Below are 24,079 nucleotides of genomic sequence, written 5' to 3'. Positions count from 1 at the left end.
CGTTTATGAAATTTGAAATGTTTATATTTGTAGTTACGCAGTATAATTGTCCATAATTCCATATCAAAAGTGTAAACATGTACAGCTAATGCTTTAATTACAGTAATTGTATGTAGCGAACAGATACTGCAGCATATATTCTTATTTTTTAATGAAAATTTTTTTCACTTCTGGTACTAGTCGCGCAGCTTCCACGTCACTTGACAGCCAAGACGTCATCAATGTTGCTACGCCAGCCGGGTCCAGGTCAGCGCAACCACCGCGTCCCGAGAAAGTGAGAGAGCTAGCTAACCGGGAATAGCTAACAAACGTCTCTTTCCCTTAGAAGAAGTAACATCTGCCTTTTTGTACATATATACTTAAACCTTCAAAAGGCCGTGTTCATTTTAAAATGAAGAACCGGATACATCTCGGTTTTGTGTTAGTATATTCACTGGTCTCGTATTTCTTTACGTGCTCGGCGTTTTATCTTCCGGGTTTAGCCCCTGTGAGTTTTTGTGAAGAAGGCAAAGGTGCAGAAGATTGTCAGGTATGGTTACAACTTGTATCTCACCATCTTATTGTAACGTGGCCGCTGAAAATGAAATACGCATATATATATATATATATATATAACAAGTAGATGTTTTCCGGAATTTTGCTAGCTAACTGCTCCTCTTCTTAGGCCTCGGCTATTACCTGGGTCCGGAACACTAGCATAGTATTTGGATGCATTACTAGCATAATAGTTTTATTGGTGCCTGCTGGTTTATCCAACGAGATATAGCATTAGCAGTAATAATTTACAGTTATTAAAGTAATGAACGATGATAGGAATTAGCCTTTGTACTAACTCGACTGGTCACTTTCCTGCTGACGTTGATAAATGTGGACTGCTTATTAGGATCTAGTTCATCATTCTTTGAGACACACTTCAAATATGATTCATATTTACTTAACAGTACCGATCAAAACTTCTGATACACCTTGTGATTTAGTATTTTTTCTTTGTAGTAGTTTTGTCATTGCAGAAGGAAACTGAACTGACGTAAAAAACTACTTAGAAATTATGCAGTAAGCTAAAACACATACTTATAAATGATTTCCTTTTTGTTTAAATAAAGTAGCCACCATTTGCTCTAATACTCTCCAAACCAGGACTTTAAGACATTTGGTGGGCATTCAGTTAGTTGGACACTTTTCTTTTAAGGGATAAATAATAAATCGCTAACTGTGTACCAGCAAAGCACCTAAGCAGTTCTCTTCTTCCTATTTGTTTTCTTTTGTTTATGTTTATTTGTTTTTCCTGATAGCGGTTTCCTCCTAATAGGTTTTGTTACTTAAACTCAAAAAGCGCTGATGTAAGCTCTGGCTCAGTGTTTGAGCATTTTTTTGTTCAGGTATAGACTGAAGGATCTCCTTTACTTATATATATATATATTTTTTTTACAGACAGAGATTAAGCTGTTTGTCAATCGCTTAGACTCAGTGGAGTCAGTCCTCCCCTATGAGTATGATGTGTAAGTAATATTTACTTTCCGCTTGATGCCATTTCTACCATTTGCACATATAGCCATTTGTTTGGCTATATGTTTTTCAGCGGAGCATTATCTTGTTCTGTGTGTCAATCTATGAATTTGTTAAAGGTTTGACTTCTGCAAAGATGACAATGAAGTGAGGCCTTCTGAGAACCTTGGACAGGTGCTGTTTGGTGAACGTATTGAGTCTTCGCCATACAAGGTATGTGTTATCAAAAAGTCTAAGCATGAGTGGTTGTTATGGTGTTTTACCTAAATTTATTAAATTTTCTGCAACATGATTTACATCTTCTCTTTACAGTTTAACTTCAAACAAGACATTAAGTGTAAAAAAGTTTGTAAAAAAGACTACAAGAAAGGGAACCAAGGGGAGACAGCCAAACTAGATTTTCTCAAAATGGGAATGCAGTTGAACTACCAGCACCACTGGTTAGTAAAATACTATATCTACTCGGGAGGTTTTGTTTAAAAGATGGAAGACCATCATAAAAGAACCTTTATAGATGATTAACGCAGACCCATAACCAGTAATTAACCAATGTTTTGTTTCTTAGGATCATTGACAACATGCCAGTGACATGGTGCTATGACGTCGAAGATGGTCAGAAATACTGCAACCCTGGTTTCCCCATTGGCTGCCTTGTTACGTCAGACGGTAGAGCTAAAGATGCTTGTGTTATCAATGTAAGTTTTGATTTCTATCTTTAAATTTGTGCCCTATTTAATATAAGAAGTTTTATTCAAGTGTTCATCCAATTGTGACATGATTATCATTCTAAAATGACCGATGCCCTTGATATTGTCCCTGAAAGATAATTTAACAACATCTCATCTACTTATTAAATCATAATAATTCATATATTTTGTTTATTATGAATTTAGAGAACATACATAGTGGTAAAATAAAGTAGTAAATCCTGCTGTAATTCTCTTGTTTATGTTGGTAAAATATTGTCAAAGCTTTACTAAAGTTACAATAATAAACAACCAGACTAATAAAACAAGTTATTACTTTGTTTGTATTCATAATAAGATTCCAATTTTTTGCCACAGAAGAGAGGGACCCTCCCCTGAGCTGCCTCCAGTGCTACTCTCAGTGGCAGTTTATGTCATGCTTGTCACTAAGACTGTTAATAATTATAAAAATTATAGCTTTATTCTTAAAGCACTTATTAAGACAAAGTCCAAAGTGACCCAAGCAGGTGTTGAGGGTTGGCGCAGAAGGAGTGTGACAATATACTACTATTCTCACAATATAATACTGGTTGGATGAAAGCAGCAGAAGAAGCACCTTAAGGAAGGCCCAGCTGGAAGCCAAGTTTCTGTGTAAAAAGGGCTACCGATTAGACATATCTGCAAAATAAGTATAAAGAAGTAAATTGATGAACAGATAATGTAAATACCACCATTCTTAAATTAAAAATCAAACAACACAAAATATGAGCATTCACTTCTGCTTAATGCTTTTTAGGGTCTGAACAGATAAAATAGAATATATCAAGTATGAATCACTGCAGGACAACATTCTGGCTATACTGGAAGGACGCCATTAGGCTACAACAGTAAACCAAACATGAGACGGGTTACCCTCGTCTCCCCACAGTGGAATTTGGTTTCACTGGTTGTTTATGAGATAACACGCCTACTTCATGTACAAGAAGGGAGTGACTTGTGTGTTAGAGTTGCCAGAAACGCCGGCTCAGCTGGAAGAACAAATATTGTGAAATAGGATGGGGGGTGCTATTAATAAAGTTAATCACTTCACTGTTGATTAGGTTCCAGTCATGTTTAGAGTACTGCTTATCCTGAATGTTAGAACCGGAAATACTGATGTAATTTTTGCAGTTTAATTTTTATTTATATATAAATATATATTTTCACTTTTCTTTTTTCAGGCTGAGTTTAACAAAAAAAACACTTTTTACGTCTTCAACCATGTGGACATAAAGATAATTTATCACAGTGGTGAAAATGAAGGATGGACGGGGGCTCGGCTGGTTGCCGCCACTCTGGAGCCCAAGAGGTAAGTAGATGCATTAGAAAACATGTCAGCATCTTTTGATTGTAGCCTAGTCGACTTCAGCATGCTGGAGCCGAACGAAAACTCAGCATCCACAATTAATATCAGATTTGTTAAAGATTTAACCCAATGATTTGTGTTTGATTGTGCAAAACAGTATCAAACATGTGGATGAAAATAACCTAAATTGTGAAGTAACCAACACAATGGAGGTCCCCGTGGAGTTTGAGAATGATTTGTCAATAATCTACTCCTACTCTGTCACATTTGAGGTAGGCCTCTACTTATAGGACTAACTAAATTACATGTAAATAGCATGTAACTTAATATGTGTTTAAATAAGGAAATGACATGTTCTGTATAACAGGAAAACAATTCCATCAAGTGGGCCTCCAGATGGGACTACATCTTGGTCTCCATGCCTCACACCAACATCCAGTGGTTTAGGTACAAGTAGTTTTTTCTCACTGTGCACAGAGTGTTCTCTGAGGCTTGTCTGATGCTTGTTTGTTGATGCAAAAGGTTTTCTTTTATTTTATTCCAGCATCATGAACTCTTTGGTCATTGTCCTCTTCCTGTCTGGCATGGTTGCCATGATCATGCTGAGAACCCTGCACAAGGACATTGCCAGATACAACCAGGTGGACCAGGTAAAGGCATTATTAAGTATATAAGTATATAAAGTATTTGTTTGAAATATAAAAAAAATATTATACACTTAAGAGTACAGGTTAATTCACAATGACCCAGTTTACCGGTTTTAGTTTAGTTTTAGTTTTAGTTTTACCTAACCTCTGAGACAACAGATTTCTGGGAAGAGTTTATAATCTTGGGATTTAAAAATGTAATGTCAGTGACTATAAATATTTCAGATCCTACAGTAGGTAAAAGAATTACTAGAACATATTAAAAACCAATAGAAATTATTCAGTTTTCAATCAGTGGATGTGGAGGCTTACACCTTGCAGTGGGAGTCAAATAGGTATACAACAAATTATTTAATTATGCAATGTGAAACACCACACACTGGGTGCACAGTCCACAGAATTATAAATATTTTGTTACATTTCACAGGGAGACTTGATAAAGCTTCCATCGACCAAGGAAAAAAACTCTCTACCCTATGTAAGACTACTAAAAGCCATTCTGAACGTAACCTTCGGTGGTAGTTAAATCAGGTGTTTGGGTGTGTGATTGGAGAAAACAGACACATTAGTACCAGAATGTAAAATGTGGTGTGAATATTTTCAAGAACCGGTCATAATTCAAGAATTCACTTAGGAGTTTTTCACACCAAATTTTACCAGACTTTGCTGAACGACGTTTTTTCATTTTGCACTTTATTTTGCTTTTCTGGCCGCCGTGTTCCAGATTTTTAAGTAGTATTCACTGCTTGGTGGTTGGTGAACCCTAGCCATTATGTGCTTCCTTGATTGGGATATATTACTGTCTGCTTCTCTTGTCAGGAAGATGCACAGGAAGAGTCGGGGTGGAAACAGGTACACGGGGATGTTTTCCGTCCCCCCAGGAAAGGCATGTTGCTCTCTGTGTTCCTTGGACAGGGCACCCAGATTTTTATCATGACCTTTATCACACTCTGTAAGTACTGTTTTACATTACGAACTCACATGGTTTGTTTTATTCTTATTATGTGGTATCACTATTTATGAGTGACACCAGTGTCAATTAATTGTATGCACACTTAAATGTTAAAGTAAATTCTATGTTGGTACAATCAGTATTTCCAAAGTTATGCTATTTTGTTGGTGTTGATCAAATGCAAATATTTAATTTGTATAAATGTTAAACTTTAAAACATGTGAAAGACAAGGCATTATGTGAAACCTATGTAATAGTACATGTATCTTCCAAAATATGCCTTGTTTTATTCTCACAACAGGGTGAGAATTGTTTTCACTGAGAGTCCACAATGAAGTTGAAGATTAATCTGTGGGACCCTCTGAAATATTGTCACCCACATTGTTAAGGAAGAGACACATTTATGGAGACATACATTTTCCAGCCAATATTTAAGTTTTGAAATCTGGAGTTATGGAAAACCAACTAGTGCCAGCATGAGCAACAGTTTATGAAACGCTTTTTTTTTATATGCACATATGTAATTTGTGCGTTGCCCATATGACATATACGTCGACTGATGACTCTTTGTCCACTGTAGTCCTGGCATGCCTGGGTTTCCTGTCACCAGCCAACAGAGGGGCTCTAATGACATGTGCTGTTGTTCTTTGGGTTCTGCTGGGGACACCTGCTGGCTATGTGTCTGCACGACTTTACAAAAGTAAGAGTCCTGTGAATGTACAATGTCAACAAAGATCATATTACAGTCAGTGTGTTCTGTCTTATTGTGATTTTTGTTTTTCATTTCTTTTTCTGTCCACAGCTTTTGGAGGTGAAAAGTGGAAGACAAATGTCCTACTGACAGCACTCCTGTGCCCAGGGTATGCTCATTCGGCACATTAGCTTCATTTGTATACTTCATTGCTGCCTTTAAATTCTATCTGCTGTAAATGCTGTCTTTTTGCCTTTAACGTTGCTATTATCCATCTAATGTGTTATATTTCTCTGTTCCGTTGTTCTTCACCTTCCTCGTTTCCCTAGTATTGTGTTTGCAGACTTCTTCCTGATGAACCTGATACTTTGGGTGGAGGGTTCCTCGGCGGCAATCCCCTTTGGCACTCTGGTGGCCATTTTGGCCCTGTGGTTTGGAATCTCTGTGCCTCTCACCTTCATTGGTGCCTACTTTGGATTCAAGAAACCGGTGAGTTAGGTGTCCTGGTTTATTCTTTTGTCCAAATTTAAATTATTGATTGTCGTGAGTGAAAGCTTGTAATGATGACTTTTCTTTTTCTGGTTCTCTTGAGCAGGCTATTGAACAACCAGTGCGAACCAACCAAATTCCCCGTCAAATTCCTGAGCAGTCTTTCTTTACAAAACCTATACCTGGCATAGTAATGGGTGGAATTTTGCCCTTTGGCTGCATCTTCATCCAGCTTTTCTTCATCCTTAACAGCATTTGGTAGGTAGACAGGAATGGAATGCTGTCTTTCCTGTCATTAATCCTTGCGTTACTCAAACTGCTGCTTATCAGGTAATGGATTGTATGTGTTTCAGGTCTCATCAGATGTACTACATGTTTGGGTTCCTTTTCTTGGTTTTTATTATTCTACTCATCACCTGCTCTGAGGCCACAATTCTGCTCTGCTACTTCCACTTATGTGCTGAGGTACCTGAATGTTTAGAGAATTCTTTTTCTCTATTTAATAAAGTTTAGTTATGCAGTTTTAGACTAATGTAAAACTTCACTATAAATAGCACATACATTTCTTTTGTTATACAAACGTTTAAAACACTTGATAATCAGCATAACACGCTCCTAAATATCAGAAGTGTGTGGAATTGTGCTTCTCTGTTGATACACGTAAACATCTATGCGGACCTTCGCACAGAAGGGAACTAAAGGTAACCTCCAAAATGTTAACAACACATGTGAAGATGTGCATCAATGAGCTGATTAGAAAATATAAACACAACCTGCATGCTCTGTTCTCCGTCTGTCCAATTAATAATTTAGTGTAGTAATTTATGCTGGGGTAACTTTATTTCTACTTCCTGTATAATTTTACTTTATTAGTAAATACAGGTTTGCTAATAGCAAGTAAAGTTGAAAAACATGCAAACCTTTCCAAACTCAACCCGCATATCTTGTTCTACTTGCACAACACAGATGTATAATTCCATTTGTCACACACAGGATTGCAAAGCCCTGTGTGTAGCTATTCATAGTTTTGCATAGATCCAATTGTGTGAAAATCTTTTTTCAGCTTTTCCCATCTGGTCCAGAGTTATGTGACATTTCCTAACTACTTGATCCTAACTTGTTATCTTTTTTATCACGTGTCCAGGACTACCACTGGTGGTGGCGTTCCTTCCTGACCAGTGGCTTTACAGCAGTCTATCTCTTCATCTATGCTGTGCATTACTTTTTCTCGAAGCTGCAGATAATTGGAGCAGCCAGCACCTTCCTCTATTTCGGATACACTATGATTATGGTCCTCATCTTCTTCCTTTTCACAGGTGAGGCTTTCAGTTAAATGCTTGTTGTGATGCAACTGTGATTGGCTGCTTTTATTGGTTAGCTCACATTGTATTAAAAAAAAAAAGAAATTATTATTTTTATTTATTTAATTTGATTTCACAGCAGATTTTATTTATTTTGTTATTGGTATTAAGTAATTAAGTTCCAGTTTGTTAGGTCAGAGTTTGGAAAGGGTGTTTAGTTTGTGGGTGTGAATTGTATTGTTTGCTGAGAGTTTGCAAAGGCAGTTAACACCACTTCAATTGTAGTGTCACAGTTCAGGATCTCTATCCTGTTCTTATGACGTAAAACGACAGGAACCAGTTTGTGTTGTTGGCTTGTCATTCGTTTAAGCCAAACCATGACATTCTTTTTTCTATAATGGCTGTACTAGCTGAACAGATTTTTTCCATTTTTAAATGTATCTAAAAATCACTATAGACTATATTGTGTTGCAGATGTTTTTGGGTGAGTTCTGCCTTCTGATGTCTGCAGTTTTGATCAGTCAATGTCTAGATTTTTCAGGGAGTTTCTTTTATTCTTTTTAGAGATCAGAAGATAAAAGGCACAACATTCACTTGTTGCAATTCACAATATGTCTGTATGCACCACAATTTCACTGTGCCTACTCTTAACATCCAGGTGTGAGATTATGGTTGTAATCTATGTACATATGTGCACTATGTACTATGACATAGTAAGAGTTCTTTTGTCTTGTCCAGCTTTTTGCACTTTCAGATGAAACAAGTGAAAATTTACTAGATAACAGGAAAATACACACCTAGCCTTAAGTCAACCAGAAATATGTGGCTCACCATTTCAGATGATGTCATTCTTTTAAGTCTCTGTAATTGGGCTAGATAAGTTGGCTTCCAGCCCTGCTTGTCACTGCAGCACTGTTTGACACTATCTTAAGACAGTGCTGTAAGTAGCAGGAGGATGAGATGTCATAACATCACACCAAGAAATAATCCAAGGATTCAAGGAAAAGATTATCAGTTTCCCTCATGGCTCCCAGTCTGATCTAAATAATCCTAATCTTTCTCTTTTCCCAATATTACACTTTTTTTATTTTGATGTCTTTTCTTTACCTCATCCTAACTTTGATCACAGTTTAATTCGGGATTGCATGACCCCCATAGAGAAGTCAGAAAGGACTTTTAGACTTTTATACCCAGAAAATTGATCCAGGATTTTGACCAACCTGGCTTCTAAACTTTGGGGGACACTCAGATAAACCTGCTCTTTCCTTAACAAAAGTAAAGTTTGTAAAGTTCTGGTGACTGGTGGTTCAGCCCCAGTCCTTAAGTTTAGTTGAGATGTGATTTTAGTGCATTGAATTTGGCTTTGGCAGCAAATTGGCTGTACAGCTGCTTTTCTATGTTTGTGCCTCTACTTCTGAAGTATAATATGTTCATTTCAAAACCTTATGATATTTTATTAATGTCGTGCCTTACTTACATTTATCCCAGATTTTTCCATGTTGATGTTTTAAAGTTTGTCAATGTAGTTACAGCTATTTTGTTTTTAAATTTAATTTAATTTTCTAACCTGTTCTGTCTTCTCAGGCACAATTGGCTTCTTTGCCTGTTTCTGGTTTGTAAATAAGATCTACAGTGTGGTCAAAGTGGACTAACGGACTGAAGGAAAGACTGACACCCTGCTGTCACAGTGCTGGCCGTCTCGAGGCTGGTGTAATGAAATGGTCTCCTCAGAAATGAACTCAAACATCACCTATTTTTAAAGAGACCTGAAGAGCAGAGCCCATCTTCTTTTGTGCTTTAAACCTATGTTGCTATTTTCTTTTTTTCTCTTGTTTTTAAATTTATATAATTTTGTCTTTGTTTTTGACCAATAATATTTTGAGTGACACCTTGGTGAAAAAAAATCAGTGCGAGTTTCAATTTCCTTGTTTTTGTAGTCAGAAGTTTATTTTGGTGGGTTTAACAAAGAAAAAATTAAATATCTTAATTTTAATTTTCTGAAGAAAACTAAAGGCTAAGCATTTTTTTCCCCTTACCTGTATTGTTTGTACATAAACTGTATAGAGCGTGTGTGAGAGAATGCTTAAAAACTGTCACCATTATGGAACCGTCCTTATGAGTTTAGTTTCTTTTTGCAGTAAGAGTGGCTCTATAAACGCTTAAAGGACACCTTCACTGGTTTTGAACTTGCTTCTTTTGGTCCTAGTTTGGGTAGTAGGTGTACATAAATGCCAATAAACTTCCCTCTGATTTCCCTATATCATATCATTGATTACAAACTGAAATCACGGTCAACCTGCTTCACCAAAGCTCCCCCAAATGACACCATTAAAGTCCTAGTAATGAAAAACATCTGGAGGGGTTTTTCAGTTAAAAGCAGAGAAATAATTTCATATACCGAAGTCATGGGATGTTTAAAAGCATTAATTGTGCATGCATTGTACATTCCACAGAAAGCAAGTTGAAAAATAGTGAGGTCGCCCTTTAAATATCAGCCTTTATTGTACTTTATATAAAACACTCACATTATGATACTTCTCATTCTGTTGTATTTGATAGCTAGTTGTAGGTTTGCATAGAAACAATTCATAGAAGAATCTTTTAACAGCTACACAATGTTGCACACCTCCAATGATCATTCAGTGACATACCAGATGTTTCTGAGCACAGGAGATTCTCACCTAAATAATTATGATACTTAACTCATTAATAGCATACATCTATGAACCGATAAGATGCATTATTTTAGGTTGTTTGTACAAGCATACCCTCTGCTGCCTTTTGCTTTGGGTACATAAGGTGATAACAATTTTACAAATAAATGCAAATAATTCAGAATGAAGTAAACTTTTTTGGTTCCTTTGTGAGGTACTGCTATGGATCCAGGAACATTTTATACTCTCTTAACTCTTTTTCATACCGTTATTTTTTTTTTGGTGGGGGGGGGTTTCTAAATAAGGCCATATGTGTTCAGCTTTACCTGTACTTTTCTGACTGAAACAAGAAGAAAAATTTGCTAGTTAGATGAGAAAGTGTTGTATATTTAGGATCAAGTAATTGCAAGACTTCAGTTGAGAGGAATTTATTGCAGTCAAATGCAATATAATGTGCTATCCTTGGCTCCATTTTACTGCTCAGTTGCACTTCCCCACATATTGTACAGTCTGTATTTGTATAGGAAGGGCAGTTATATAAGGAAATGCATTAGCACATTTTAAAATTCAGCATAATGAGTTTCTTCCAACGTAACCTGTTTTGCACTGACCTTTAAAAATGTACGAGTTCAATGCAAATGTAAAAAGTTTAATTTCTTGGAAGCTTTATAAAATTCCTATCCATTATTTTTTTTCTGAGAATTTGAACACTAAAAACATTCTATCCTCATCTGATCCAATTTGCACATTTATTTAATCCTTTTGATGCCTGAAAGAAAAGTCTTTTCAAGATCATGTTGAGAACTCAGTAATGAGCATTTGATTGGTATGAAAGAATTGTTTTGGAACGTGCAGTTAATACATTACACATAATATATTTATTCCACATAGAATATTTTATTAAACAACACAGTTTTTGATGTTAAGTAATGAAACCAGATATAATACAAAAACACATTATCACAAAAATATGTAATTATAAAGCACTTAAGTGCATTTTTTTTCCTTTTATTTGTCTTGTAATAACTAATTAACTTATACAAGTATGATTGTCAGTTATAATACTGTAGTATGGATATTTTCACGGGCCAGTAGAATAAACCAAGGGTCAAAGCCACATCATTAATGATAGGTTCATTCAGATGATGATCATATTAATAATAATCATCCCTGGACTAGACACACATGAATGTTTTTGAGTGCACTTTTTTGAATAATCCTTGCAACATCTTTGATAAACTCAGTCAATTGTGTTTCTCTGAGATGACTCATAGCAGGTAATCATCCTGTCCATGGCTTTAAATGGATGAATACCGTATCTGGAGATATCTTTCAAACCATCAAACCATGTGTTTACTGTAATATCTTGCAGCATGCAGCCTATGTTAAACAACTGGTGCAAGGAGTTCAAGGATTTATCTCTTTATCACACCCTGCTCTCTACTTACTATAAAGGTTTATTACAAAGGCAGCACATACTGAATCCAGTGGTGTGTGTTTTGTAACTGACAGGCACAATGAATCACTGTTTGACTTATTCACTCAAAAGCCAGTTTCAGACTATACTGCAACACGGAGTATAAGCACATATGTTACTCAAAGAAGATTCCAGAATAGAGATGGGCACTGCAAATAGTTTGTACTAGCATACCCTGAGTTCATTATATGTGAGCTTGCTTGCACTAACACCAGGACAATATATCCTGTGTCCTGCGCAATATACACAACGTTTAAAGAGTAGTTGTGCACATTATTCAGACCAATGCCTCGTAAGACAAACCTAAAGCCCGTAATTATAGGAAAAAAATGGTCAGAATACCAACATATCAATTTGTATAAAGAGAGATAAAAGAAGACCTGTAGGCAAAAAACACATTGAATATTACTGGTCTTACATTAAGCTTTTTTTATTCAACTTTTTTTATTTGACTGATTTAAATGCCCATTTTATGTAACGGTAGCTAGTACACAAATTGCAAACGTATAATGGTAATGTTGATTTCTAGAGACAAAACATAACAGCTATACACATTCTGACATACATGACTCCTATGATAACTTTACATAAAAAACAAAGACAATGTGTTGCTCTAGAGCTGATCTAGGTAAAACAAAGCAATAGTCCTTCCAAAGATTTCTTTCACACAGTCAGTTCTACTATACTGTACATTCATAATTCAGTGTCATTAGAATTCGTTTTTTCTACAGAGGTATTTGACCAAATGTAAATTGTTCAGGCCTGTGAAAAATTTCAAAGCAAAAGATAATTTTACTGGTGAACATGTATGCCACGATTTCTAATGCCAGCAACAAATGAATAATTCAGTTGTGAAGAAGGCATATTAGCTTATGTTAGAACACTGACAATTTTTTCAAGTATGAGTACATATGATCTAGCCAACAAATCCTCAAGGCAGTTTATGTGCTTTGTTTGTTGTGGAACGTCAGCTCCTTCTCAGAGCTGATGCTAGTAGACGTGGTCTCTTTACGACTGTCCCTTGACTTCCTCTCAAAAGTGGGGGAGGAGGATGTCGTGCACTCTGCCCATGTTTGCAGAGGGAGGACTCGAGCAGCCAGGCTGGGCAGGTGAGGGTGGGGCCCTGACCGTCCCTCTGTAGTAGTGAAGCAGCTCTCTACAGCGGAACTCTGTCTGGGACGGCCCTGTTTGCAGAACAGACCACAGAGCAAAGCTAGAAATTCCTTCCTCACACTACGGTGCATGTAACCATAAATGTAGGGGTGCAGGCAGCACTGTAAAAAGAAGAGCACAAGTGCAAGGGAGGACAGCCAGGGTGGGATAGCTGCTCTGGCACTCAAAGATACGGTATTTAGTATGCTGTAAGGCCCCATGCTGAGAATATATGAGGCCATGATGACAAAAACTACACGAGCTGCCTTACAGTGGTAGTGGAAGCGTCTGTGCCTAACTCGAGCAATGTATCCTCTGGCTGAGTTGGGGTCATCAGGTGAACTTTCCTGCTGGGCCTGCCGCTGAGGACTGCTGGATCCCTGGAAATCCTGCGGGCACGGCTGAGAGTATGATTGTGTCTGTATGGGGTGCACAAGAGCGTTTTGCCTTCGGGCTGCTCTGAACACCATCCAGTAACATCCAAGCATGATGAGCACAGGCAGCCAAAAAGAAAAGGTGGACACCACAGCCGAGTAAGACACGCTAGAGGACCACACCACTGAGCACACATTGTGATGGCGGTCAAAGTCGATGGCCCCCCAGCCATAAAGTGGAGGTGTGCTTTGCAGGAAGCTAAGCACCCAGGTGCAGATGATCAAGTTGGTGCCTAAGTGAGGGGTCATACGGGTGGGATAGGACAGAGGGTGGATGATAGCCAGGTAGCGATCAACAGATACGATTATAATGGTGTTGACCCCTGCGAATGCAAAAAGGTGCATGAGCACCACCAGGGCCTGGCATAGCCTGGCATCAAGGGGCCACACATCTGGAACAGTGACTGCAATGGCAAAGGGCATGACTAAAATGGTCTGAAGTAGGTCTGCCAAGAGGAGGTTGAGGACAAAACGGTTTGCAACGTGAAGGAGCTGAGGCTTCCTCTGGAATACAAGCAGAACCACCACATTCCCAAATAAAGACAAGCACACGATGAGCGATATGAGCACCATCTTCACTACACTGTTGGCAATGGAGGACCAGACCAGGTCCTGATTGTCATTAGTGAAACCAGGCTCCCAGGAAACATCTGTGTAATTTGTGTCCATACTGGGTGCCTGAGAGCTTGGCATTGTTGGCCTGACAGCAGGCACAGTGGGTACATGTGTGCCTTACATCCAGTAGCGTGCTGACGTAAAGTCAGGTTAGTCCCATATTGATCAGCACAATGGCATGAGAGAAAACCAGCTCGGGCTATGGTGGCTTTTCATGGTGACACGACAAGAAACTGTTATAGCTGATCCTCTTTATTCAGTTGATTTCAGGTCCAAAATCCAACATGGATCTCCACTGCATCTCATTTAACATGGCAAATCATCCATAACATGTGACGTCCAGCAGACTCATCCGTGAGTAGCCTCTAAAGCTGGAGATTATCAACACTGATTCACTGTTCATGGCTCAACGTTTCACCCACCAACAGGCCTTACTCTTCCAGCAGCCCACATCTGCAGAATGAAAAATGGAGCTTGTCTGGCGACAATAAATGCCACCGTTCACGCCCTCAGCATCACAGCACAGTAAATGTCCACAAATATCGTGGATTACTGTGAATGATGTATAATACCTTCAAATGATCCGTGATGAGATGCTTTGCAGGAGGATGCTCACTCCGCTGCGCTCGGGTCTCATCGTTTCGCTCCCATTTCAGCCTCAGCTCCAGTCAATGGCAGCGAGCTTTCACGGCTCAGCTAACATACGCTGCGTGTCTTCACCCAGCGGGGGTCTCTCATCCAGACTAGCATATCATTCCCTAGCTGCTCTTTTCGGATTTCAGATCAAACATTTATTATTTTATCTGCTTTGATTCCTCCTCAGCGGTTTTAGGCGACTTATGGTCGGGTCTCGTCTCCGAGGTGTCAAGAAAAAAAAAAGAAAGAATATCAAGGACACCTGCACTGAAATCTCTCCCACGTTGGATCTTGCCAACGCCCCCCACCCCACCATCCGTTTTTCCTTTTTGTTGTGAATGTCCAAATACCTCCTGCAAAACCCCATATGCTTTGAACGTTATCTCAATGTTTCTTTGTGGTAATTAATATTTTATTTATGACACAGACTACTGTTCCATTCACTCAAGGGGTAACCATTTTCATTTTTTTATAAGGCTTATGAGGTAGAAATCAGTTAACAAGAAATGTGTTTTGTTCGAAAACCAGACACAGGCTCACAGGTCTCTGTAGTAACAACAGGTAATTGATTCACATAACAAAAAACTCCAAAATTAACCTCCTCTCTTCATCTCTAAAAACCAAGCACATGTTCAGAAAGAGAATACTGGTGTTTTATGGACCTAGTTAGCCGTGCGACCTGGAGACATACTTTTAATAATATTATTTTATGGAAATGGGGAAACAAAATATCAACATAATTATGCAAATTGTCTATTCCTGTCTGCCCAGTCCAAAACCCCATTACAGCAATAACATGCGTTGTACAATAACACCACAACATCCATTTGTAGATGTTATGGAGCGTTCAATCAAAGGCTGCCACGTTCTTTTTTCCTGCCCCTCATCACTTTAATGTCCTTTTGTTCATGTTGGTGTAAAATACTGAGCTTCAGAGTTGAAACAGCACTGGACATTTAGTTGCTGCTTTGCTGCTTTCAGTCACTTCTTTTTCATCAGCACTACCTAACTACTTCCATGTAAATTATGTTTTGCAGATCTGCTCTCCCACTCATGCAGACAGACCAATGACAAAATAATTCTACAAAATAATGCTACTATGAATTTACATGACCTAAACTTAATTTAGTGAAAGTAATGTAGGATAATTCTACAAGGACTTTATCTAAAACTCCCTTACTATGCAGTGTTTGATCTCTACCAGACGTTCTATATTAATATCCGTTTAAACATGTTTATATTCATTGTTGGATGAATCTTTTTAAACCACACTTAAAGCAAATAATTTACTTTCAAAACAAGCTATTTGTTTTACCTTTAAAACCTTAATTTATTATTTTATCTAACCCCTGTCAATAAACTAGATTGATTTGCTTTAAATGTGACAGTGAACCACACTGTGTCAAGCTGTAATGCATTTGCATCTCTGTATGCAAAAGCTTTCGCATTAGTGTTCCTGATTATGTGTACAGCTCAATTTTGATACAATAAGCACAAAGTAAGACTTGAATGCTGTTCTTTGAATGTTTGTATAAATATTTCTAAAAACTGCCATTTTAAATCCTGGAAACCCCCCCAAAAAAGAAAATTAAATAAAAAGCTTCTTATGGCCTTTCTAGAAAAAAAAAGACTTAATTAAGATGCACACAGAACAAAAGCACCACTACATTGTGCAATCCAATTAGTGTGTAGCTTACATGGCCTGCTAATCAACACTCGTAATTAGTCATTTTATTTAGTCTTTACTCCATCTGAGCTATCAAAAAGCTCTTTGATGTAACTCTCGAGTGCCCTGTGTTTTAGATTTAGATTGCAAATGAAATGCTGGGTGACCACAAAAGGGTGGGGAGATGTTCCCCTGTTTTTATGTATAATGGTCTGTGGTTCAAAGGGAGACCCACAGGCCTGCTGCCTCATGGGATTATTAGACTGGTAATACAGTGTGAATGCTCACAGTGGCCTCAGGTGGCTGCCTCTCTGCCTCCAGCCCTGTCATTCAGTTTCTCTCTCATTCACTGTCACTCACTGACACCTATGGGTCAACATAATCAAATACACACTGGGCAGGGAGAGCTGGGTCTGCAGGTTCACAACAACAATATGTGCATGACATGCTTTTCTTCTTTATTTCTCTACCTTTCATTTCTCTGTAGTCGGTTATTTCATCTTTTATGGCTGAACATGAAAAGTATTAACAATAATTTATGAAGCTTGTGTTAACACTGTATTATCACTTTAATGGAACGAAGACAAAAAAAACACAAACGATACATTAGATCTAATTAAGTCCCTTATTCATCTAAACATAAAACTGCAGCATTGATACAGTTTCCTTTTTTAACTTGAAACAGCTAAATCTAAAGCGGTGTTAATGTTTAAAATTTCTCTCCCTCTTGCTGTTTATTTTTCATGAATTGGCATATGTATGACAGTCTCTGATCCCGTAATGAGCAGGAGAGTCTCTCTAAGCCTTTCCAACTAACCCTTTTGATTCTGAGATGAAAATCAAAGGTGATCACCAGGTACAGTTTGTTGGATTTGTTATGACATTTTTTCTAGAATGCCCATTTTGAAACTTTACAAGTTTACTTTTTGGCCACAGTACCAGAAAAAAAGCTACAGTGTCTTATGACTGATGTAAAAATGATGTGATGCCTACAGCTCACTGCCTAAAAGTTGCTTAACCCTTATAAACAATTCTCTTTAACCTGATGATTTTTCCACCAACACTTGACAGCCTTCCATAAGCTGCCCAGCACCAATCCACTCATAACGTTACCCACTTCCTGGTGAACAGATCAAATTACTTGACCAGCCTGATATTTTCTCAATTGGGGATGTTGGAAGGAGCTAAAAGGTGAGTAAAAGTTAAACTTAACATTTGTAAAGCACTACAGAGCTTACTAGCCACCAGCTAACATTATATTGTGTCTAGCATTTAAATTGGCTGATTGTCAGTTGTTTGGTAGCATTTAGCCATTTTAATTATTGGCCTTTGGAAACCGATAGATACACAACCCCTTTATAAAAGTGTTAGCAAAGGTAAGTGCAGCTCAACAGTAAAATAAAAGCTACCTTCCTAAGATGAGGATTTTCTTTTGAAATGCCATTTCATGTCGGTATTTATTGGTAATCCTTGTATTAAATGAGAATCTCTGCATCTCATATGCATAATACATATGCATACGATGTAATTTTTTTGAGTCAACACGTGTTTGATATTTGACTTTATAGTGACTGTGCAGAAATTTAAGATTTTATGACATTAAAGGTTTTTTTTCTTGTTGTCAAAAGAATAGTTGCAGAGACTAACAAGGTGTCTTGATTTCTCATTCACGCTTGCTTCAGCAATTTTGCTTACTGATGCAATAAACATCAGTTTGATTAGCAGTAAATAAAGTAATTCTGTTAGCAGAGTGCATAAGGGGTTCAGAAAAGGTCAAGGTATATTAAAGTACACATTGACACAGGGTACTTTTAGCTGATAATGTCACAAAATCAGTGTTCACCCAGGGAAAAGCAGAGACAAAAATGTGGCATCATTGCAAAAGTTTTACTGTATTTACCACACAAATGGATATTCTTGTATAGTATAAATAAATATTTATATTACATTTTATTTACATTTACGTGTTGCTTTAATAGCATTTCCTGATATGGAGCTAGTGTATATACTGTGTATTTTCATCAGAATGTGGCAGTTCTAGTAAACAAAAATCATCTAACCTCCTATAGTCTGCGTCCTGGTTGAGAAATTATGCGGTAATTTTCTGTGTGGTTATATTTATATAAGCTGCTCTGCTAATTTATCAGCACTTGACCAAGTAAGATAAATATTTTATGATAGATCTTGAAAAATTTAATTAAAATGACTGGATATAATGTGATGCAATAACATTCTCAACTGCATCAGTAGTAAGAATAAATAAGTCTTAATGTAACAAGAGAATTACCCAATACTAAAAACCATACTTGAAAAGATAACATATAGAAAGTACTCTTTTTATGTAGGTTTTACAAAAGTAAGTTATGAAATTTTTTCTTTAACTGTTTTTGTCTTTATTCTCTATTTCTTGAACTCTTTCTTTACATGTCTGTGTTTGTATGCATGTTGAATCTTGATGTTTCCTATCTTTTGTTGGGAACACAGGCACAGATTGAGGTAGCCATGGGGGCACACATAAACTAAATCATGTCCACGCACATACGTACATATATAATAAAACATGGTTCTAGTGGAGAACTGCAAAGAGAAATTTCTGTCAACAAACAGATGACAAACAGATGGAGAGCAACCATCACAGAACTGCTCTCTAAGGAGAGCCTTTCATTTTATTGCACAATAGCAGTTGTCTCCGAAGCCCAAACAGTTTAGAAGTAATTACTAGTGTTTTCCCTAGAAGGTGATTACTTTGACACTCTTGGCAGCCATTGTCACCAGCCACGCACCACACTCATCAGCCCTACAAAGGGGAGAAGTGCTCGATTGATGATGAGCCCTCTGTGGCTCGGAGAGAATTTAAAAGTACTTGTATGAGGCTCTTTCAGAAGATTAACTTGCAATAAGGGCTACCTGCCATGGACACATTCCCTGTATTCATGGTGCCCGCACAAAGACTTTTTTAAGAGGGGCACAGCTGCATAAAAGCAAATGGTGAATGGGGATAATAGTCACAAAAGACAACAAATCTCAAGTGTAAAGAAATAAAGTGTTTTTTTAAGATAGGAGACTTCCATTCAGGGCCAGACCATTCCTTCTTTTGACCATTGAGGATCTGGCCACTCCACCACCCAAGACCTCACTCTAATTATTTTAGTACAAGACATGTTATGGTGCAAAGTGGCAAAGAGAGAGCACTCCCGACCAAAGTGCACTTAAATTCAATCATTCTATTTGACAGATTCCGCCTTCAAATGGATGTCACACACCAGTAGATTGGCACAATTGGGAGGATCCTGGCAAGGCCTCAGGCTTTCTGGCCGAGGTAAATGACAGAAATCATATTCACTTGTAGACATGAGTAAATGTTTAAGGAGATATATTAGTAAATGTCTTATTTACTTGTGTATTTTGCAAAAGAATACAACTGTATATGGAAGTTTTTTTTTATGTGGAAATTGTAGAAATCTTCAAAGGCTGATTACAACACAGCCACAGGGGCCCAGATCCGATTCCATTCATTAAACAGAGCAATGGAGAGAGACAGAGAAAAAGAGAGAGGGAGAGAGACTGCATGTGTCTTTGCTTGCCTAAATGTGAAAATTGCTCATGCCATTATTTCAGATGAGAAAGTGGGAACTGAATGGATTTGCTTTAATATAACAGACATGGGATACCACATACAGAGAGACGGAGGGGGGGGCCAGACTTCTTTGCTTGTGCTCACACAGTGGAAAGGCCCTGACAGGTGTGCTTTTGTATGCGTACGTCTATGTAAGGGTAAGGCAGATTGTGTGTGTGCGTGTATGTCTGAGTGAGTGTGTTAAGCCTCTCCACGTTGTGCTGCCACTCCCTGGTGAAGAGAGAGGCCTTCTCACTTCTTCTTGGTCTGGTCTTATAGCAGGCCAGGACTCAGTGCTGACCTTAGAGTCAAACTAAACCTGAGTTGAGAGAGAGAAAAAGAGGGACAGATATTAGGTTTACAAATTTGTGTACTGAAAAGCAAGTGGTAGTTGATGGAAAATGGGGCATATTTAAAGTTAGCAACTTGGTTCCAACCTCTATTTCATAGTATCACTTGTCGGGGATTAAGTCCAAACTCTGCATGACAGCCAACAAGTCCAGCCTGCATCTTGGATCCTTGGTAAGAAAATACTTGATTTTTACTTATTGTTATTGATCTACATTTGATTTAACTACAAAATAGATTTAATTTAAGGAGAATTCACTCAAAACATTTTTAATTAAAAAATAAAAAAGGCCTGCCTCTCCAAGCATGCCTGTCCACAAGCTCATACCTACAAAGACATTTTGAAACTTGTGAGGAAGTATCAGCTCTTTTTCTTCAGGATCTTCTTCAGGATTTTGATGTCAGTGCCACAGTCAATGGGGTGAATGACATTTAAAGGTCAGAGGTCACCTCTCCTAATTTACTGATCGGGGATCTGAGATCAAGGAGTAATCCCAAAGCTAAATCTGGATAACCTCTTTGTTGTATGCCTATTGTTAGAAATGTTACGCAAAGGTTAATAGTACGTTTTTTTTACCTATATCATTGAGATAGGTTTCTGAAGAAAAATTAAAATAAAAGTTCACTAGGTAGACTTTCTACTGTGGTAGCCCAATTATGATGTAGTTTTATATTTGACCACTAGATGTCAGGCTTTGATTAGTAACAGTGCACTACCCCCCTCCCTCTACCCCCACCTCACCAGCACCTGAGGGAGAAACTTGTGAGTAGCCTACACATGGTGTGACAGCTTCCCCAGGAAGCTCGGGTGACATTTGCCTCACTTAATGACACAAGCTAATTAATCATTAGCTGTCCCAGAGGTATTGCTGTTAGAGAGGCTTTGTCGTGCCTCTCCCCAGTAGGGGGTCCCAGCCTCGACATGTTATGTATGCATAACTGCCTCATCCCACGCTACAACATCTTAATTCTGTCCCATGTAGCTAGTGTGACTAAACTATGCTTGTTCTATTTCAACCCTTCATTTTGCATGAACTATAATCTGCTGAGAGATAGAAGACATTTTTATCAGACTCTTTGCATGTAACTTAGTGGGCCGTTGCGTCTTTTTTCCCTGTTTAAGACAGGGCTTGACCGGTGTTGTAATTGTCACTGCAGTGATAAGAAGAGATTTTATTGATGGCTGATTGAGCAGACAAGGGGATGGGGTCTAGATTTGCTGCATCAGTGGTTTTAACCACATCACTTTTTCAAGGCCCAGTGGACACTTTCAAAGACATATCTAATGAATGCAGGGTTAGTATGAGTAGTATTCCTGTCTTTTTTAAACAATATCCTTTCTTGTCCTTGTTGTTCAAGATGGTGGTGGTTCGAAATTTGGTGTGTGTGTGACACTGTCCCTGGTCAAAAGTTGGAAATGTAAGAGAATATCACTCTCTAACTCCATGCAAACTGGAATGTTTTGTTGTGGCTCTGCCTGAGTAAATCAAAGTGATAGACTATTTGAAATTTGAGTGAACATGAACTGAGGCTAACAGGGTCATGTGGGTTATGAGTAATTATCTCTCTGGGGTGAAACCCTCTCTAGCTAGGCTTCAAGTCCGGCAAAAATGTGCGAAAAGCCTGTGTGAAATATGGAGAAAATGAAATCTGCCCTCACTATGTGTTTCTGGCCTCTCAGCATCATTACTGCCCCCCCCCATTGGGTTTCAGTCTGCACGTTACATACTGGGGGCTCCAGGTGATGCACTCAGGTTCTCTCTTCACCCACCAGAGAGGAGTGTGGGGTAGTGTATATTTACACGAGGCCATTGGGGGCACTGGCTGATGAGGGCCTGGGCTGCAGGAGTGCTTTGAAAAATGTTAGAGGTTTTGGGATGAGACTCGGGAAACCCTTGGGATACTGTGACCCCTGACACCTGCTCTCTGGCCCTTGTGCTTTTGTTGTGTGACCTAAGAATGGTGTGTACATGTGGAGAGGACAGCTCACAACTAATCCAAAAGTTTCATATGTGCACGGGTTGCAGTGGTATGTCACCAAATGACTGCTTTACATTTTGGCAGCATGTTTGGTGATTAAATATGTTTTAACTGTGCTAACTTTCCATGCACAATGTGACTGGGAACTCTGAAATAATTCCTCTATTCAAAGAAACCCATGGTTTAATTATTCCACTTCACTTGAATACCTACTTATTGATATGCAGTGGAGTACTGGGCGAGGCTTTTCGCACCCCTGCTCTGCCAGGTGCAAATTAATATCACTTGGATACACACAAGATTCTAAATTTCCACTCTAATCCAATGCAAGATTCCACTCTGTTAACAGCCATTGTAATTCTGCCAGTATAAAGGCCCTTTCACTGCAGCGAAGACATAAAGTAAACTTGAATTCCTGATTCATAGTGGTGAGGATGAAGTCTGTAGAACAAACATAGGGCTCTGAGTAAACTTATCCTGTATAGATGACAGGCACTTAGGTACATTTATATGCTATTATTGTGCTCGTACTATGTCACCTTGATGAAGCTCTACACTATTTCATTTTCAGTGTTACGCGTTTCAGTGTTAAGCCTGCTAACAAAAATTTTCTTTTGTGCAAGACATCTAAGCCTTGACCTTGTGGATACAGACTGTGTAGTTTTCACATCTCTAGCAGGAGGCTTTTGGACATGACACATGAAGAGAGAAGAAGTTACTGTTCTCTGGCTATAGAAGTATGAGCTGAACCCTTAAGATGCAAAGATGGATCTGCTGCCATGTTTGTCTTTGTCTTTGTCTTGAAAAACACCGGGGCGTGTCCCTCCTGTGGGAACCCCATCTGCAGGCCTAAAGTGATGGCACCACCCTTTCCTCCGCACCCATCACGGTTCACTGTCAGTGAGTCAACCACACAAATGCACATATCAACCTGCACACACAAAAGCTGATTAGGGAGCAAGTTGTTCAAATCTACCTGACAGTGGCAGCACTTGTGCCCTGGAACATATTTAACAATGCACACCAGTTCCACCTCAGCAGGAGGCCACAGGAAACAGATGAGGACTAGTCAGGTTGATCAGGAAAACCACAGCCTACCTATGCTTGCCATGCGCCACATTAGCACAGCAACCCCTGGGCTTATTAACAATGAATCAACATAATTTTCTGTAGATAGTCGACTTGAAAGAGCCTATACCATGAAGCCGAAGAAGGAATGAAAAGGGGGAGGGGAATCATTTGTCGCCCCGTGCAGCTTCCTCATTTCTAATAGTGACAGCCAGTCCGCCTGAATCTATCAAGCTCCACACATGGAATTATTGTTTTCAATGCAGCAAGTGGTTGATTTGTACCAGGACTTATTTATTCGCTTGTTTATTGTGCATCAAAGTTAAGCAAACTTTTCTGCTTACCTTCCTTTGCAGCTGATGCTTCTTAGCCACAGCCCTTTCATGGTTTCAGGGGTGGGGCTTAAGCATTGCATGTGATTCTCTATCTCCAGGAACCCCGCAATTACATCTGGCACAACTCTGCATGAAGAAACGCTTTATAAGCCTTTGTGCATCGCGGCTTTGAAAAGCCGCGGCCTTCTATAAGTTTGCTTTTTGTCCCCCTTCTGTTGTAGAGCCCCCCCCCCCCCCCCCCCCACACCCCACACCCCACCACACCACCACCATCCCTCACCCCCCAAAATCCACCCTTCCCCCAGCGAAGGACAGAAGACAGAATGTGATGTGTCGTCTCTCTCCTCACACAAAGCCTCAGTGCATTGGACACACCTTGGACACCACAAAGGATGAAAAGCACGATGAGGCTTGGACACGCAGGACCACGCTGCCAAGCCCGATAAAGACGCTTCAAAAGTCGAGCAGCAAACAGTGGCCT

At 38.8% G+C, this 24,079-nt stretch overlaps 2 protein-coding genes across 4 annotated transcripts; one reads left to right on the top strand and one right to left on the bottom strand.

Moving 5' to 3' along the window:
• Window positions 1-220: 220 nt before the first annotated feature.
• tm9sf5 (transmembrane 9 superfamily protein member 5) lies at window positions 221-11,001 on the top strand. Of its 2 annotated transcripts, XM_067518478.1 has the most exons (18): window positions 221-529; window positions 1,432-1,499; window positions 1,626-1,719; window positions 1,819-1,946; window positions 2,072-2,201; window positions 3,413-3,540; window positions 3,695-3,809; window positions 3,905-3,984; window positions 4,082-4,187; window positions 4,612-4,662; window positions 5,004-5,136; window positions 5,717-5,836; window positions 5,939-5,996; window positions 6,157-6,316; window positions 6,423-6,574; window positions 6,670-6,781; window positions 7,461-7,632; window positions 9,202-11,001. In XM_067518478.1, exons 1-18 carry the CDS (start codon window positions 392-394, stop codon window positions 9,267-9,269), a joined length of 2,013 nt encoding a protein of 670 aa, XP_067374579.1. In that variant the 5' UTR covers window positions 221-391; the 3' UTR covers window positions 9,270-11,001. The 2 variants fall into 2 exon arrangements, with proteins under 2 accessions (XP_067374579.1, XP_067374580.1); XM_067518479.1 differs by lacking the exon at window positions 4,612-4,662.
• Window positions 11,002-11,053: 52 nt separating this feature from the next.
• Window positions 11,054-14,897, bottom strand: gpr101 (G protein-coupled receptor 101). Of its 2 annotated transcripts, XM_067518481.1 has the most exons (2): window positions 13,172-14,897; window positions 11,054-12,932 (listed from the first exon to the last, which is right to left on the bottom strand). In XM_067518481.1, the coding sequence occupies exons 1-2, from the start codon at window positions 14,025-14,027 to the stop codon at window positions 12,781-12,783; spliced, it is 1,008 nt and encodes a 335-aa protein (XP_067374582.1). In that variant the 5' UTR covers window positions 14,028-14,897; the 3' UTR covers window positions 11,054-12,780. The 2 variants fall into 2 exon arrangements, with proteins under 2 accessions (XP_067374582.1, XP_067374581.1); XM_067518480.1 differs by having other exon boundaries at window positions 11,054-14,897.
• Between the last annotated feature and the right edge of the window lie 9,182 nt (window positions 14,898-24,079).

Source organism: Channa argus, chromosome 10, assembly GCF_033026475.1.
Source record: "Channa argus isolate prfri chromosome 10, Channa argus male v1.0, whole genome shotgun sequence".
Classification (NCBI taxonomy): Eukaryota; Metazoa; Chordata; class Actinopteri; order Anabantiformes; family Channidae; genus Channa; species Channa argus.
The sequence above is the reverse complement of the archived record's forward strand: the minus strand, read 5'-3'. Positions and strand labels throughout refer to the sequence as shown.